This window comes from Scyliorhinus torazame, chromosome 8, assembly GCF_047496885.1.
Source record: "Scyliorhinus torazame isolate Kashiwa2021f chromosome 8, sScyTor2.1, whole genome shotgun sequence".
NCBI classification, from domain to species: domain Eukaryota; kingdom Metazoa; phylum Chordata; class Chondrichthyes; order Carcharhiniformes; family Scyliorhinidae; genus Scyliorhinus; species Scyliorhinus torazame.
In genome coordinates, this window is record NC_092714.1 from 273,955,218 (window position 1) to 273,974,534 (window position 19,317).

Below are 19,317 nucleotides of genomic sequence, written 5' to 3' on the forward strand. Positions count from 1 at the left end.
AGTGCCGCACTGTCAGAGGGTCAGTACTGAGGGATTGCTGCACTGTCAGAGGGTCAGTACTGAGGGAGTGCTGCACTGTCAGAGGGTCAGTACTGAAGGAGTGCCGCACTGTCAGAGGGTCAGTACTGAGGGAGCGCTTCACTGTCAGAGGGTCAGTACTGAGGGAGTGCCGCACTGTCAGAGGGTCAGTACTGAGGGAGCGCTGCACTGTCAGAGGGTCAGTACTGAGGGAGTGCTGCACTGTCAGAGGGTCAGTACTGAGGGAGTGCTGCACTGTCAGAGGGTCAGTGCTGAGGGAGTGCTGCACTGTCAGAGGGTCAGTACTGAGGGAGTGCTGCACTGTCAGAGGGTCAGTACTGAGGGAATGCTGCACTGTCAGAGGGTCAGTACTGAGGGAGTGCCGCACTGTCAGAGGGTCAGTACTGAGGGAGCGCTGCACTGCCAGAGGGTCAGTACTGAGGGAGTGCTGCACTGTCAGAGGGTTAGTACTGAGGGAGTGCTGCACTGTCAGAGGGTCAGTGCTGAGGGAGTGCTGCACTGTCAGAGGGTCAGTACTGAGGGAGTGCTGCACTGTCAGAGGGTCAGTACTGAGGGAGTGCTGCACTGTCAGAGGGTCAGTACTGACGGATTGCTGCACTGTCAGAGGGTCAGTACTGAGGGAATGCCGCACTGTCAGAGGGTCAGTACTGAGGGAGTGCTGTACTGTCGGAGGGTCAGTATTGAGGGAGTGCTGCACTGTCAGAAGGTCAGTTCTGAGGGAGTGCTGTACTGTCAGAGGGTCAGTACTGAGGGAGTGCCACACTGTCAGAGAGTTAGTACTGAGGGAGTGCTGCGCTGTCAGAGTGTCAGTACTGAGGGAGTGCCGCACTGTCAGAGGGTCAGTACTGAGGGAGTGCTGCACTGTCAGAGGGTCAGTACTGAGGGAGTGCTGCACTGTCAGAAGGTCAGTATTGAGGGAGTGCTGCACTGTCAGAGGGTCAGTACTGAGGGAGCGCTGGACTGTCAGAGGGTCAGTACTGAGGGAATGCCGCACTGTCAGAGGGTCAGTACTGAGGGAGTGCCGCACTGTCAGAGGGTCAGTACTGAGGGAGTGCCGCACTGTCAGAGGGTCAGTACTGAGGGAGTGCTGCACTGTCAGAGGGTCAGTACTGAGGGAGTGCCGCACTGTCAGAGGGTCCGCACTGAGGGAGTGCTGCACTTTCAGAGGGTCAGTACTGAGGACATTAATTGAAGAAAAGGAGGGAGTTTGGTCCTCCTGTTGGTCACAATGCCTCAATAACTGTTTAATCTACTGACTGCCTCCAGAATGTGCCTGAAAATAATTAAAGGGAGGTCCCCAAGAAGTGATCGGGTTCCAGGGAATTCAGAACATGTTTCTAGGCAGTGAGTTACACCATACTCCCGAACCCCAGCGTTACGCAACGTCCTGCTGGGATCGGTCATTTGTAATGGACAACATTGACAACACTGACCTCATTGATGGTCTCGAAGTGCCTGGAGTGACAACCCATGAGGAAGACGGTGGGTGCCATCACCAGGTCCAGCATCTGATTGGCCAGCACTGGGATGTAGGGGTGCCGCCATTGTAGAGGATGCAGGTAATGTACAAAGCACTCGGTGACCAGGGTCAGCAGTGGCCAGTTCGTGGAGAAGAAGACGAGCCTTCGCTCTGTCAGGATGTAGGTCAGAATCTGAAGCAGAGATTGGAACGTCGGTGAACAGTGTGGCGGGGGTGGCAGGCAACCCCAACCCCAACATTCTGTACCCATTGTGAAAACCCATCAAAGCGTCCCACAGCCAATCACAATCAACTCTCTAAGGTGCAAACAAGATTCATCAGGTCGACACCAGAGCTGAGTGGTCAGGATTAATCGGATAGGTGACAGCTTGGGACAACAGGAGAGACTAAATTGAGAGGCCTTTGAAATTATGAAAGGGTTTGGTAGGGCGGGCATCGAGGCATTTCCACTTGTGGGGGAGACCAGAACTCGGGGTCACAAATATAAAGTGGTCACTAATAAATAGCTCCCACCTGAAATGGATCTAGAAAAATGCATCAACTCGCATTTGTCCGGGTTAAATTCCATCTGCCATTTCTCTGCCCAATTTTGCAGTCTATCTATATCCTGTTGTATTCTCTGACAATCTCCATCACTATCCGCAACTCCTGCAATCTTAGTATCATCCGCACACTTGCTCCCACATGGAGTTGATGAGCTGAACAGTGTAGATATAGTGAAAGGGAAGCTGGACAGACATGAGGGAGAAAGGAATAGAAGGTTTTGGTGCCAGGAAAGAAAGAGGAATGGGAGGAGGTTCATGGGGAATACAAACTCTGTCATGTGTCAGTGGGGCTGAGTGACCTGTTTCTGTGCTGGGAATACTTTAAAGTTATGTAACTCCACCTTCCCTACACACTCACACTCTCTCACACACACACACACACACACACACACAAACAGACACACATCCATACACACACACACAGCCACGCACATACACACACAGACAGACACACGTCCATACTCACACACATACACACACGCATACACACACAGAAAGACACACACACATGCATACTTACAGACACACACAGGCAGACACACACATATACAGTGACACACATACATACACACACATATACGCACATAGAGACACAAAGCCACACACATGAACAAATGCACTCACATAGAGAGACACACAGCCATACATTTATACAAACACACACCCTCTATCACACACACACTCTATCACAGACACACTATCACACACATACTATCACAGACACACTCTATCACACACACACACTATCACACACACACTCTATCACACACACACACATTCTATCACACACACTCTATCACACACACACACCCTCTATCACACACACACACTCTATCACACACACACCCTCTATCACACACACACTCTATCACAGACACACACTCTATCACAGACACACTATCACACACATACTATCACAGACACACTCTATCACACACACACACTCTCTATCACACACACACACTCTATCACAGACACACACTCTATCACAGACACACACTCTATCACAGACACACTATCACACACATACTATCACAGACACACTCTATCACACACACCCACTCTATCACAGACACACACTCTATCACAGACACACTCTATCACACACACACACTCGATCACACACACTCTATCACACACACTCTATCACACACACACTCTATCACACACACACACCCTCTATCACACACACACAACCTCTATCACACACACTCTATCACACACACACACACTCTATCGCACACACACACCCTCTATCACACACACACACCCTCTATCACACACACACACACTCTATCACAGATACACACTCTGTCACAGACACACGCTATCACACACACACACACTCTATCGCACACACACACCCTCTATCACACACACACACCCTCTATCACACACACACCCTCTATCACACACACACACACTCTATCACACACACACACTCTGTCACAGACACACACTCTATCACACACACACACACTCTATCACACACACACACACCCTCTATCACACACACACTCTATCACACACACACACACTCTATCACACACACTCTATCACACACACACACACTCTATCACAGACACACTATCACACACATACTATCACAGACACACTCTATCACACACACACACACTCTATCACACACACATACACACTCTATCACACACACACACACACACTCTCTATCACACACACACTCTATCACACACACACACACACACACTCTATCACACACACACACACTCTGTCACACACACACACTCTATCACACACACTCTATCACACACACACATACTATCACAGACACACTCTATCACACACACACACACACTCTATCACACACACACACTCTATCACAGACACACACTCTATCACAGACACACTATCACACACATACTATCACAGACACACTCTATCACACACACACTCTATCACAGACACACACTCTATCACAGACACACTATCACACACATACTATCACAGACACACTCTATCACACACACACTCTATCACACACACACACACTCTGTCACACACACACACACTCTATCACACACACTCTATCACACACACACATACTATCACAGACACACTCTATCACACACACACTCTATCACACACACACACACTCTATCACACACACACACTCTATCACACACACATTCTGTCACAGACACATACTCTATCACACACACACACACACACCCTCTATCACACACACCCTCTATCACACACACACACACCCTCTATCACACACACCCTCTATCACACACACCCTCTATCACACACACACACACCCTCTATCACACACACACTCTATCACACACACACACACTCTATCACACGCACTCTATCACACACACACACTCTATCACAGACACACTATCACACACATACTATCACAGACACACTCTATCACACACACACACACCCTCTATCACACAGACACTATATTTACCTGCAGTATGGTTTCTGATTTGAAGCAGAGGAACGGAATGTGCAGACCGATGTCGATAACTGGACTGTCGATATCTTCCGGAGGGGACAGTACGATGCTGAGCGGCCCCAGTTCAAAGCACTGATCATCAGGAAGAAGGAGAGTCCGTGAGGAAAGAGTCAGACGTTAAGAAGCAATGAAGCTCACAAAGATTAAACATTTCACCAGGATGCTCCTGTCCCCGGAGTGGAATATAGACCAGTAAAATCTCAGGGAATCACAATTAATTGGTTCTCTGCTGCAGTCCTGTTGCCAGGGCATCCTCCCAGTGGCAGCAACAAAGGAACAAGTAGGCCATTTGGCCTCTCGTCCATCATTCAACTGGACCATGGCTAATCGCCTCCAGTCCACTTTCCCAGGCTGTCTGGACTCCTCAGATGTCATTAACAACCAGAAATCTATTGACTTCTATCTTGAACAAGCTCAGTGACTGAGCTTCCACAGCCCTCTGGGGTAGTGAATTCCAAAGATTCACCAGCCTCTCAGTGAAGAACTTCCTCCTCAACTCAGTCCCAAATGGCCTGCCCCTTCTCCTGAGCTTGTGCCCCCTGGTTCGAGACTCAGCAGCCAGGGGAAACATCCTTCCTCTATTTACCTCGTTGAGCCCTGTAAGAATTTTGTCTGTTTGAATGAGATCACCTCTCATTCTTCTCAGCTCCAGAGAATTAAGACCCTGTCTCCTCAATCCCTCCTCAATCTCTCTCATGTGACAATCCTGCCACCCCAGGAATCACTCTCTGTGGCACGCACTCTGTGGCAAGTGTAGCATTCCTTAGGCAAGGAGGCCAAACGGACACAATACTCCCGGTGCAGTCTCACCAAGGCTCTGTACAAGATGTGTTGACTCTGATACTTTAATCCTTCTGCAATAAGCACCAACTTACCACTTACCATCCTAATTGCTTGCTGCACCATTAGGTTTTAAGTGACTTATTGATTTATCAACAATGATACCCAGATCCCTTTGTCCATCTTAACATTGGTACCAAGATGGACGGACCATGCCAACTGGATTCTCCCACTCCCAGTGCAGCTTCCTCTCCAGCCCAGACAGATGTCCCAAACTCTAGCCACGAGCTACCTGGACTCTTCCTCTTGGGTGCAGATGATAAAGGTCTATCACCGCTACATTCCTCTTGCTTCAATGGCTTCCTGTACCAGGGTGCCATGGTTAGTACGCTCATTCATTCTGAAGCCCCCGCGCTCATTCATACAAACGGCAAGAATCTCGAACCGGCTGGACAATTGCAAAGGCTGGAGCTACTCCACCTCCGCCTTCTTGATCCCCTTCACATAGAATCCCTACAGTGCAAAAGGAGACCATTCAGCCCATCGAGTCTGAAAGAGCACGCTACCTGGGCCCACTCCCCCGCCTTATCCCCGTAACCCCACCCCCCACCTTCTGCCCGTAATCCCACTCGCCGATTTATCCCCATAAACCCACCCCCCGCCTTACCCCCATAACCACACCTAACCTGCACATATTTTTTTTTTTTTTTAAATAATATTTTATTGAAAATTTTTGGTCAACCAACACAGTACATTGTGCATCCTTTACACAACATTATAACAATACAGATAATAATGACCTTTTTTATTTAAACAAGAACAAAAGAAAACAACAACAAATAAATAAATATTAAATAACAAAAATAAAAACTAGCCCTAATTGGCAACTGCCTTGTCTCAGGCCACCCCCCCCCCCCCCCCCCCCCACCCCCCACCCCCCAAGTTCTGGGCTGCTGCTGCTGCCTTCTTTGTTCTCCCCTATCTATCTTTCCGCAAGATATTCGACGAACGGTTGCCACCGCCTTGTAAACCCTTGAGCCGACCCCCTTAGGACGAACTTAATCCGCTCTAACTTTATGAACCCCGCCATATCATTTATCCAGGTCTCCACCCCCGGGGGCTTGGCTTCTTTCCACATTAGCAATATTCTGCGCCGGGCTACTAGGGACGCAAAGGCCAAAACATCGGCCTCTTTCGCCTCCTGCACTCCCGGCTCTTGTGCAACCCCAAATATAGCCAACCCCCAGCTTGGTTCGACCCGGACTCCTACTACTTTCGAAAGCACCTTTGTCACCCCCATCCAAAACCCCTGTAGTGCCGGGCATGACCAAAACATATGGGTATGATTCGCTGGGCTTCTCGAGCACCTCGCACACCTATCCTCCACCCCAAAAAATTTACTGAGCCGTGTTCCAGTCATATGTGCCCTGTGTAATACCTTAAACTGAATCAGGCTTAGCCTGGCGCACGAGGACGACGAGTTTACCCTGTTTAGGGCATCTGCCCACATCCCCTCCTCAATCTCCTCCCCTAGCTCTTCTTCCCATTTCCCTTTTAGTTCGTCCATCATAGTCTCCCCTTCGTCTCTCAATTCCCTATATATATCCGACACCTTACCGTCCCCCACCCATTTCTTCGAGATGACTCTGTCCTGCACCTCTTGTGTCGGGAGCTGCGGGAATTCCCTCACCTGCTGCCTCGCAAAAGCCCTCAATTGCATGTACCTGAATGCATTCCCTTGGGGCAACCCATATTTCTCGGTCAGCGCTCCCAGACTCGCAAACTTCCCATCCACAAATAGATCTTTCAATTGCGTTATACCTGCTCTTTGCCACATTCCATATCCCCCATCCATTCCCCCCGGGGCAAACCTATGGTTGTTTCTTATCGGGGACCCCCCCAGTGCTCCGGTCTTTCCCCTATGTCGTCTCCACTGTCCCCAAATCTTCAGTGTAGCTACCACCACCGGACTCGTGGTATAGTTCCTTGGTGAGAACGGCAATGGGGCTGTCACCATAGCCTGCAGGCTGGTCCCCCTACAGGACGCCCTCTCTAATCTCTTCCACGCCGCTCCTTCCTCCTCTCCCATCCACTTACTCACCATTGAAATATTAGCGGCCCAATAATACTCACTTAGGCTCGGTAGTGCCAGCCCCCCCCTATCCCTACTACGCTGTAAGAATCCCTTCCTCACTCTCGGAGTCTTCCCGGCCCAAACAAAACCCATAATACTCTTTTCTATCCTTTTGAAAAAAGCCTTCGTGATCACCACCGGGAGACACTGAAACACAAAAAGGAATCTCGGGAGGACCACCATCTTAACTGCCTGCACCCTCCCTGCCATTGACAATGCTACCATGTCCCATCTCTTGAAATCTTCCTCCATCTGTTCCACCAACCGCGTCAAATTTAGCCTGTGCAATGTGCCCCAATTCTTAGCTATCTGGATCCCCAGGTAACGAAAGTCTCTTGTTACCTTCCTCAACGGTAGGTCTTCTATTTCTCTACTCTGCTCCCCTGGATGCACCACAAACAGCTCACTCTTTCCCATGTTCAATTTATACCCTGAAAAATCCCCAAACTCCCCAAGTATCCGCATTATTTCTGGCATCCCCTCCGCTGGATCCGCCACATATAGTAGCAGATCATCCGCATATAAAGATACCCGGTGTTCTTCTCCTCCCCTAAGTATTCCCCTCCATCCCTTGGAACCTCTCAGCGCTATCGCCAGGGGCTCAATCGCCAGTGCAAACAGTAATGGGGACAGAGGACATCCCTGCCTTGTCCCTCTGTGGAGCCGAAAATATGCCGATCCCCGTCCATTCGTGACCACACTCGCCACTGGGGCCCTATACAACAGCTGCACCCATCTAACATACCCCTCTCCGAACCCAAATCTCCTCAACACCTCCCACAGATAATCCCACTCCACTCTATCAAATGCTTTCTCGGCATCCATCGCCACTACTATCTCCGTTTCACCCTCTGGTGGGGCCATCATCATTACGCCTAACAACCTCCGTATGTTCGTGTTCAGCTGTCTCCCCTTCACAAACCCAGTTTGGTCTTCATGAACCACCCCCGGGACACATTCCTCTATTCTCATTGCCATTACCTTGGCCAAGACCTTGGCATCTACATTGAGGAGGGAGATTGGTCTGTAGGACCCGCATTGTAGCGGATCCTTTTCCTTCTTTAAAAGAAGCGATATCGTTGCTTCTGACATAGTCGGGGGCAGTTGTCCCCTTTCCTTTGCCTCGTTGAAGGTCCTCGTCAGTAGCGGGGCGAGCAAGTCCAAATATTTTCTGTAAAATTCAACTGGGAATCCGTCCGGTCCCGGGGCCTTTCCCGTCTGCATGTTCCTAATTCCTTTCACCACTTCTTCTACCGTGATCTGTGCTCCCAATCCCATCCTTTCCTGCTCTTCCACCTTGGGAATTTCCAGCCGATCCAAAAACTCCATCATTCTCTCCCTCCCATCCGGGGGTTGAGCTTCATACAATTTTTTATAAAATGTCTTGAACACTTCATTCACTCTCTCCGCTCCCCGCTCCGTCTCTCCATCTTCGTCTCTCACCCCCCCTATTTCCCTCGCTGCTCCCCTTTTCCTCAATTGGTGTGCCAGCAATCTGCTCGCCTTCTCTCCATATTCATACTGTACACCCTGCGCCTTCCTCCATTGTGCCTCTGCAGTGCCTGTGGTCAGCAAGTCAAATTCCACATGCAGCCTTTGCCTTTCCCTATACAGTCCCTCCTCCGGTGCTTCCGCATACTGTCTGTCCACCCTCAAAAGTTCTTGCAACAACCGCTCCCGTTCCTTACTCTCCTGCTTCCCTTTATGTGTCCTTATTGATATCAGCTCCCCCCTAACCACCGCCTTCAACGCCTCCCAGACCACTCCCACCTGAACCTCCCCATTGTCATTGAGTTCCAAGTACTTTTCAATGCATCCCCTCACCCTTAAGCACACCCCCTCATCCGCCATTAGTCCCATATCCATTCTCCAGGGTGGACGCCCTCTTGTTTCCTCCCCTATCTCCAAGTCTACCCAGTGTGGGGCATGATCCGAAATGGCTATAGCCGTATATTCCGTTCCCCTCACCCTCGGGATCAATGCCCTACCCAACACAAAAAAGTCTATGCGTGAATAGACTTTATGGACATAGGAGAAAAACGAGAACTCCTTACTCCTAGGTCTACTGAATCTCCACGGGTCCACCCCTCCCATCTGCTCCATAAAATCCTTAAGCACCATGGCTGCTGCCGGCCTCCTACCAGTCCTGGACTTCGACCTATCCAGCCTTGGTTCCAACACCGTGTTAAAGTCTCCCCCCATTATCAGCTTTCCGGTCTCTAGGTCTGGGATGCGTCCTAGCATTCGCCTCATAAAATTGGCATCGTCCCAATTCGGGGCATACACGTTTACCAACACCACCATCTCTCCCTGTAATTTGCCACTCACCATCACGTATCTGCCCCCGTTATCCGCCACTATAGTCTTTGCCTCGAACATTACCCGCTTCCTCACTAATATAGCCACCCCCCTGTTTTTCGCATCCAGCCCCGAATGGAACACCTGCCCTACCCATCCTTTGCGCAACCTAACCTGATCTATCAGTTTCAGGTGCGTTTCCTGTAACATGACCACATCTGCTTTAAGTTTCTTAAGGTGTGCGAGTACTCGTGCCCTCTTTATCGGCCCGTTAAGCCCCCTCACGTTCCACGTGATCAGCCGAGTTGGGGGGCTTCCCCCCCCCCCCCCCCCTTGCCGGTTAGCCATCATCTTTTTCCAGCTTCTCGCCCAGTTCCCACGCGGCTGTATTTCTCCCAGACGGTGCCCCCCCGCCCATCCTTTCCCGCACCCACTCCCCCCTTTCCCCAGCAGCAGCAACCCAGTAATTCCCCCCTCCCCCCCCCCGCTAGACCCCCCGCTAGCGTAATTACTCCCCCCATGTTGCTCCCAGAAGTCAGCAAACTCTGGCTGACCTCGGCTTCCCCCCGTGATCACGGCTCGCCCCGTGCGGTGCCCCCTCCTTCCTGCTTCTCTATTCCCGCCATAATTATCATAGCGCAGGAACCAAGCCCGCGCCTCTCCCTCGGCCCCGCCTCCCATGGCCAACGCCCCATCTCCTCTCCCTCCCCACCTCCCCCCATCACCACCTGTGGGAGAAAGAAAAGTTACCATACCGCAGGATTAATCATACAATACAATCCCTCTTCGCCCCCCCCCCCCCCACTCGTCCCACCACTTTGTCCAAACGTTCATTTTCGTAGTCCAATCATTCCAATTTTTCTTCTACAATAAAAGTCCACGCTTCATCCGCCGTCTCAAAGTAGTGGTGCCTCCCTTGATATGTGACCCACAGTCTTGCCGGTTGCAGCATTCCAAACTTTATCTTTTTTTTGTGAAGTACCGCTTTGGCCCGATTAAAGCTCGCCCTCCTTCTCGCCACCTCCGCACTCCAATCTTGATAGACGCGGATCACCGCGTTCTCCCATTTACTACACCGAGTTTTCTTCGCCCATCTAAGGACCATTTCTCTATCCTTAAAACGGAGAAATCTCACCACTATGGCTCTGGGAGCTTCTCCTGCTCTCGGTCCTCGCACCATAACTCGGTATGCTCCCTCCACCTCCAACGGACCCGTCGGGGCCTCCACTCCCATTAACGAGTGCAGCATCGTGCTCACATATGCCCCGACGTCCGCCCCCTCCACACCTTCAGGAAGGCCAAGAATCCTCAAGTTGTTCCTCCTTGCGTTATTTTCCAGTGCCTCCAACCTCTCCACAGATCGTTTCTGGTGTGCCTCCTGTATCTCCGACTTCACCACCAGGCCCTGTATATCGTTTTCATTCTCAGCTGCTTTCGCCTTCACGACCCGAAGCTCCTGCTCCTGGGTCTTTTGTTCCTCTTTCAGCCCTTCAATCGCCTGTAATATCGGGGCCAACAACTCTTTCTTCATTTCCTTTTTTATCTCCTCCACGCAGCGTTTCAAAAACTCTTGTTGTTCAGGGCCCCATATGAAACTGCCACCTTCCGACGCCATCTTGGTTTCTGCTTGCCTTCCTTGCCGTTGTTCCAAAGGATCCGCTGCAATCCGGCCACTTTCCTCTCCTTTTTCCATCCGTGTCCAGGGGGAACACCCTTCTGGTTTACCGCACGGTGTTTTCAGCCGTTAAAATTGCCGTTGGGGCTCCTATCAAGAGCCCAAAAGTCCGTTTCACAGGGAGCTGCCGAAACGTGCGACTCAGCTGGTCATCGCCGCACCCGGAAGCACCTGCACATATTTAGACACACAGGGGCAATTTAGCATGGCCAATCCACCTAACCTGCACATCTTTAGACACACAGGGGCAATTTAGCATGGCCAATCCACCTAACCTGCACATCTTTAGACACACAGGGGCAATTTATCATGGTCAATCCACCTAACCTGCACATCTTTGGACTGTGGGAGGAAACCGGAGCACCCGGAGGAAACCCACGCACACACGGGGAGAAAGTGCAAACTCCACACAGTCACCTGAGGCTGGAATTTATCCCGGGACCCTACAGCCGTGAGGCAGCAGCGCTAACCACTGTGCCACCCTGGTGCAGTGAGGCAGCAGTGCTAACCACTGTGCCACCCTGGTACTGTGAGGCAGCAGTGCTAATCACTGTGCCACCCTGGTGCTGTGAGGCAGCAGTGCTAACCACTGTGCCACCCTGGTACTGTGAGGCAGCAGTGCTAATCACTGTGCCACCCTGGTGCAGTGAGGCAGCAGTGCTAACCACTGTGCCACCCTGGTACTGTGAGGCAGCAGTGCTAATCACTGTGCCACCCTGGTGCTGTGAGGCAGCAGTGCTAACCACTATGTCACCGTGCCTGCTCCAAAGGTGCCCCGTGCGTGTTTTATCAATCAATGAGATCATAGCTGATGATACGACCTCACTTCACATACCTGCCTTTGTCCCATATCCTTTCTCTCTCTATTCACTCAGAGCTGTTAATCATGGCTCATGAGGCAGGGTGAAGTGTGTTATGGGCCAGGGTTTAGAGAACCCCAAAATGTATCATGGAGTTCACCTGACCCACAACTTTTACTAGATTGTGGTATGGGGAGCACACGGCCCACTCTACAGGTGTGCGACAGCAGAAATAGAAAAGTATTTTTTAAAGCAAAACAATGTTTATTCTATGAACTCAAGTTAACCTTTTTAAAACAAACAGTGAACACCTTTGCAAACATTAATTCAAATACAACCCCCAAAGAATACAACACTACGTAATGCGTACACTGTCCTTTTTACATCCAGAAGACTTACAAAAAACATAACCTTTAACAGAAACACATCAGGTTAAAGTCACTACTGAAAACATTTATAATTCTGAATTCACCAAATGATCAAGAGATAGTCTTTTCATGGCAGAGAGATCAACAGTACACCTGCTCTGTCTGGCTTCAGCTCCAACACTGAAAACAAAACTAAAACACACCCTGCAGCAAACAGCCTAAAACGAAAGTAAAAAGCTGACAGATCCACCCACTCTCTGACATCACTGCAGTAGTAAACACCCATTTCTTATACTCTCACTACAGATATTTATATACACACCCATTTAAAAACATGCATTTCTTAAAGGTACTCTCACATGACAAGTGGCAGGCCCCGAGAAGTACCTCAGAGAGTCCAGGGATTGAACCCAAGCAGTTGACGCTATTCTGCCAAGTGATCTAACTGACCTTCCCAGACAGTTACATCCTTTAATACCTCTACAACCTTTATTTTCTTGCCCTTATTCTATCCCTCCAATCCTCTCCTGAAGCATCTACCCCTGGATTAACCACAATGGCCTAGATTGTCCACTTGGGCAGAGAGGCTGTGTGACATGGAGCGAGAGTGGTACTGAGGGAGGAGACAAGAATCCCTGTAAAAGATCACAAGGTGAGTCCAGCCCTTTGCCTCCTTCTTTTATCCAAGGGTGTCTGAGGTTCAGATTTGTCCCTGGGGTGCTGTTATCTACAGGGCTACAGACCAATAGCTGGAAGGTGGAATTAGACAGAATAGTTCTTTCCAGGAACATAAGAACTAGGAGCAGGAGTCGACAATTTAGCCTCTCGAGACCACTCCACCATTCAATATGATCATAGCTGATCTCATCATGGCCTCAACTCCACCGTCCTGCCCGTTCTCCATAACCCTTCAACCCGCTACTAATTTAAAATCTGTCTAACTCCTCCTTAAATGTACTCACTGTCCCAGCATCCACCCCACTCTGGGGCAGCGAACGCCACAGATTCACATTTCCACACAAACGCACACAAACCCCGATGATGCTGTATTTCTGGAACTGACTTACCAATTGGAGGGAGCCAGGCGGTGGACATGGCACTAGAGCCAGCTGGGCAGCAAATTCTTTCACCTTCATCTCAAGCTCCCTCTCTCCGCAGGACTTCAGGTCGAGCAGCAGGCTGAGGAGAAGGAGGTGGACGGGTGTTACTGGCAGCCACGAACTGGCAGAGACAGCAGAGGGGCCAGTCATGCCGAAGGCCTGGAACAAATTAAACCTGCAGCACTTTTAACACAGCGGAATATGCCACAACACTTTGCAGATGTGATAGCAGACAAAATTGCACACGGAGCAACAGAGACAGTAGGGCTTGTAGTATTATCATAAATGTAAGAACTGAAAGGTTAATGAAATGTCTAGATCAGCCACTAGATGGAGCTAGAGTTATAAGTATATAAGACATTGATGCTAAGCCTTGTGGGGAGAGAAGTGAAAGAGGTAGCTAGAGCATAGACTTAAGGAAAGATAGTGTGAGTAAGAGCAGATCATGGTTTATTAGAGTGTAGAGATTAGTTGTAGGTGAGTATAGATTATATGTTAATTATCAACTGTGTATTATTTAGGAGTACGTGTTGAATCCAAATTAGTAGTGTTAATAGTGTTAATAAATTTATAGCTTTGTTCAAGTTGAAGCTATTTTGTGGTCTTTGTGACCACTATGCCAACCATCCTGAATTTAGAAAAACAAAGAACACCACAGGGCTGGTGATCAAACGTTCAGTCAACGTGATAGGAGTAGGGGTGTCTTAAAGGAGGAGAGAGGTGTCGAATGATAGAACATGCCCAAAAGACAATGTTATACTCCTGTTTCGATATTCCACGTGAATTGTGCTATGTATTAACCTTAAGAATATTCTCTCTCTCTCACACACATACACACACGTATACACACACTCGTGCAAAGACACACTTGTGTAAAAACACAAATGCACAACACATTTGCTTGGAGTGTCTTATGGAAGTGGAGGACAATTTCTGAGGAAGAGCAGTGGCCTTCTCCCTGGAATCCTGGTCAACATTTGTCAACACTGCAAAGTGCTTTAGGGTGTCTTGAGTTGCTGAAAGGTTCATGGAAATATTTCCCTTCCATTTTTTCGCAGAACTGTCCCAAGTCACAGATCACGAATTACAGACATTCCCTCGATATTTGGACACAGGGGGGTAATCTTATCAAGCTACTTCAAACAATTGCAGGTTTGATTGTGGGTAGTTGGGGAAGATCTAGTTGATGTAGTGCGGTCACTCTCGAGCAAGGGGATTAAACTTAAAGTTAGGAATGTTCAGGAGAGAAATGAAAAAGCACTTCTTTCCACAAAGGGTATTGAAATCTGAAACTTCCTGTTTGACTCTGGCTTGACTCTAAACCCAACTGAATCAAGGTTGTCATGGAATAATTTAAACACATTTGGAGCCTCAGTTTGCAGATTTTCCTCCTTTATTGTCCAGGCCTTTCTGATTTTTCAATCTTTTCAGTAGATTTCTGAGCAGGTTGGGGAGTGTGACGAGTATTACTGCCCCCGATCAGATCCCAATGGTGGCTCAGACACTGGGCAGAAACCCCAATATTTAATTTTAATTTTGTAAGACAGTGAGGAAAGGATACTTCATTCCAGGAGCGATTGTGCAAGATAGGGATAGGGTAGATTAAAACAAACTTTATTACTGAAACAGTATTAAAATACATTTAACATCACACAAGAAAATAGCTTACAATTACCCCGAAAACAGTGCTAATCACTACAGTGACACAATAACCCTTAACTGCTATCTTTACTTCCATTCAATCAACAGAACCATCTCAGAACCCAATCCACTTTTCAATACAGTTAGCAAACTCAGGAATACTTGCTGTACGGAGATACCTTGAGTACTTTGAGAAAGAGAGATCTCTTGAGACCATTTAAAGAAAGAGACCTGACCCCCTGTCAGAATAATGCAGAATCTCCGGCTGGATATCATCAGAAACCCTCTCAGTTCAGCTCCCAGTCAAAAACGAAAACTCTGAAAATCTCAACGCCTGACTGCTTCAACCCGGGCTCCTCCCATTAACCACATCATCTTACTCAGCTGACCACTGGGCTGGATTCTCCGGCCCTCCAGTCACGGGTGTCTTGGCCGCGCGCCGTACGCTGATGGCGGGATTCTATGTTGCCACTGATAGTCAATAGGATTTCCCATTGTAACCGCCCCATCCCGCCGCACAATCACTGATGGGGCTACGTTGCGGCGGGAAATGTGAATTCCAACGCCTGGAGAATTCCGGCCAATATCTTTAATTAACTACTCTGAAGAGAATTCTCTTAATATAAATAAAGGTCCACTAGCCCAAACGTTTATGAAAAATGAAATGAAATGAAAATCACTTATTGTCACAAGTAGGCTTCAAATGAAGTTACTGTGAAAAGCCCCTAGTCGCCACATTCCAGCGCCTGTTCGGGGAGGCTGGTACGGGAATGTTATGATGCTTTAATTACCCACCTCTGGCTGCAAAAAAGCCTGGCTGTTTCCTGCACACCAGGACTTTTACAAACACTGCTGCAGCAGTCACACACACACTATCCCAGGCTTTTAACCCTTACTGCACCAAATACACACAATACAGTGGACGAGATTCTCTGTTTGGGAGACCATGGGCTGGATTCAGTGGTTACATGCCGGCTGAAACAAAGAATTTGTGGGCGTTTTGCGACGTCAAAATCGGTGCCGAACTCTTACCGATTCCAGGACCGGTGAGGGGCTAGCAGCGGCACTGGCTGGAACTCCCGGCTCCCGCGCCGAAAGCGCCCGGAGAATGGCCAGGTCCCTGGCCACGCATGCGCACGCCGCCAGCGGGGAGCGGGGGGTGGGGGAGGGGCTGGTGGATCCCGCCGCCGGGCACGGTTCCAATTTTTCGATTCGCCGCCGCATCGGAGACCCCGCTACCAGTGGCAGGCTGCAGAGAATCCACGCCAATATATCTGAACTTCCCTCATTTACCATACTAGTCTGCTGCGTGAGGCATCAAGGGCGGAATTCTCTGACCCCCCGCCGGGTCGGAGATTCGGCGGCGGGCCACACAAATCGTGCCATGCCGCTCCGATGGCGTGGTCGGCGCGGCGCCGGTCGGGGTATGTGGCGATTCTCGGCCCCGGGCCGGCACGAGCCGGTGCGCCAATTCTCCAGCCCAGATGGGCCGAGCGGCCGTCATCAAAACTCCGAGTCCCGCCGGCGCCGTTCTAACATCCTTTGAGCCGGCGGGACTCGGCGTTGAAGGGGCCGGGGACGGCCTGTGCGGGGGAGGGGGGGTCCGACCCGGGGGGGGGGGGTCCTCCGTAGTGGCTTGGCCCGCGATCGGGGCCCACCGATCGGCGGGCTGGCCTCTCTGCCCCCAGCCTTGTTTCCTCCGCGCCAGCTCCTGTAGCCCTGCGCCATTTGGCGTCGGGGCCGGTGCGGGGAAGAAGGCCACTGCGCATGCCCGGACCCCACAGCGCCGGGTTCAGGCTGGATGCCGCTCCAGCGCTGTGCTACCCCACTGTGGGCTGCAGAATGGGGTCCTGGAACGGGCGGCGATGCCGGAGTAAAACACTCCCGTTTGTACTCCGGCGTCGACACTTGGCCGCCCGATGGGAGAATCCCACCCCACATTTCTGCAGGACAGGCTGGGTGAGTCAGCTGGTCTTTTCCTCTCCAACGTTTTTCACACATTCATATAAATAACTCAGTTTAACATTGGGCTTTCTGAAATGATAACGATTCAGTCAGGAAGCTTATCCATACAGAGACAATTTCGAAGTTCCCCTGATTTCTGGGGGTTGTGCTGTGAGCCCCTGAATATCAAAGTGATTTTGTAATTTATATTGCCAATTCCATGCCTTCCATTATCACTTTCAACCTGCAACCAATATCTTTGATTATGTTGCTTATCTGGTGTGCGTCAGATGATGGCCTCATCTCCAACCTCCCCTTCTTTTCCGAAGCCCTTTATCTGGCTTCCCACCTTCCTGTCTAACTTTCCCCGGAACGGGTTGCATCCGTGTCACACTCAGCACTGAAATGGCCTTTATCAAACACAAATGATGTCTTGTGGGACTGCAACTGTGTTAAACCTTCTATGGCCTTCGACATGGCTGAGCGTTCCATCCTCCTCAAACGCCTCGCCACTGTTGTCCAGTTGGGTGGGACTGACCTCCTTTGGTTCAATCTTATCTGTCTAGAGAACCACCTATAACACCGTCCCTTCCCACCCCCACACCTCTCTCTGGTGGTCCGTAACAATCTGTGCCCAGCCCTCTTCCTCTCCTGCACTACACCAGCCCCTTGGGTGACCTGGTCCGAAACATGAGGCCAGCTTCTGTGTGCACACTGACAAATGCAGCTCTCCCACTATGGCATATTTCTTGACCTCCTCCACTGTTAACCTGATCCCCGATCCCAAGTGAAGTACTTCCCAATACCTTTCTTGATATTGGGTCTATTTACAGATGCAGCATTACATTTGTCTGCTTCCTACCTGCTACCCCAGTGCCCCAGCGGCTTCTCTTTATAAGTGCTCGAGGTACTTAATTAAACAACACCCTTCAATTGTGCATTTTACCACATACCGTTAGCATTCACTGCTTTTGTGTTGCCCCACTGCACATCCTGAATGAGTCCCAAATTCCTCCAGTTAAACATTGGGAAGACTACCATAGCCATTTCTCTCAGTCCCAAACACTGTGCTCTGACCATTAATTCCACTTCTTGATTCTACCCCAAAGCGAGGACATTCTTATCTACTCCCTCTGCCCTCCTCCAGTCCCAGGTACCCTGAAGCTACAGCGAAGCGTAAGGAACAGTATCTCATCTTTCAATGGGATACTTTCCAGTCTTCCAGACTCAACATTGAAGTCAACAATTTCAGATGATAACCGCTGTCCCCTTTTGTGATAATAGCAGGTGCTGGTAATATTTCTGCTATTGTCATTTATACAAACCCAACATTTGTTTCAAGTCCTACGAACCATCTCATTTTGCCTTGCACAATCAGCTCTTTTGTCATTTAATCTCTCCTGCCTTTTACCTTCTCTTTTGATCCCCCATTTCCCTGTCTCTGTACTCACTGAAAATCTATTCCCCCTCTAAGTTTTCCCAGTTGTGGTGAAGGGTCATGAACTCAGTTTCTCTCTCTGCTGTGGGCCCTGTTGACGAGGGCCTAATGTCAGCCTCTTACCAGGAAAGACAATCCTTCAGCACAGTGTAATATGGAAATTTGGTGATGACACAGATTCCATAGGGGACCAGAACAGTGAAAGTTTCTGAAAGGGTATCAGCTAGCTCTGAGCCCTCTGGAGGAGCCTGATAAAGGTCGCTTTCCTGTGAAGGCAAAATTGTCACATCAGCCACTTGCAACTATTTAATGATTGCAGTTCACAAAAACTTATACATTCCCCCATGCGCCCCCCTCCCCCAATGCGCTCCCCCCGCCCCCCTCCCGACCGCCCCTACGGCCCCCCCAATCCTCCCCATTAACATTCTCCTGCAGGATTAGATTTCCATCGAATCCCTGCAGAAGGGGGCTCTTGGGCCCATCGAGCCTGCACCGACCTTCTGAAAGAACACACTGCCTAGGCCCACTCCCCCACCCTATCCTCATAACCCCACCGAACCGGCACA

At 49.8% G+C, this 19,317-nt stretch overlaps 1 protein-coding gene across 7 annotated transcripts in view; it reads right to left on the reverse strand.

Moving 5' to 3' along the window:
- Positions 1-19,317, reverse strand: part of LOC140428660 (DENN domain-containing protein 3-like) — a 294,281-nt gene that overhangs the window by 185,795 nt on the left and 89,169 nt on the right. For 6 of the 7 annotated variants that reach the window (XR_011948826.1, XM_072515345.1, XM_072515349.1 and 3 more), the window contains exons 5-8: positions 18,875-19,017; positions 13,696-13,807; positions 4,526-4,645; positions 1,473-1,691 (exon numbers count right to left, since the gene is read on the reverse strand). Coding sequence is in view for 6 of the 7 variants with exons in the window: in XM_072515345.1 (XP_072371446.1) it covers positions 1,473-1,691; positions 4,526-4,645; positions 13,696-13,807; positions 18,875-19,017 (594 nt within the window). In the remaining variant the exon portion in view is untranslated. The remainder of the gene's footprint in view (positions 1-1,472; positions 1,692-4,525; positions 4,646-13,695; positions 13,808-18,874; positions 19,018-19,317) is intronic. The other variant, XM_072515350.1, reaches the window with a different exon arrangement.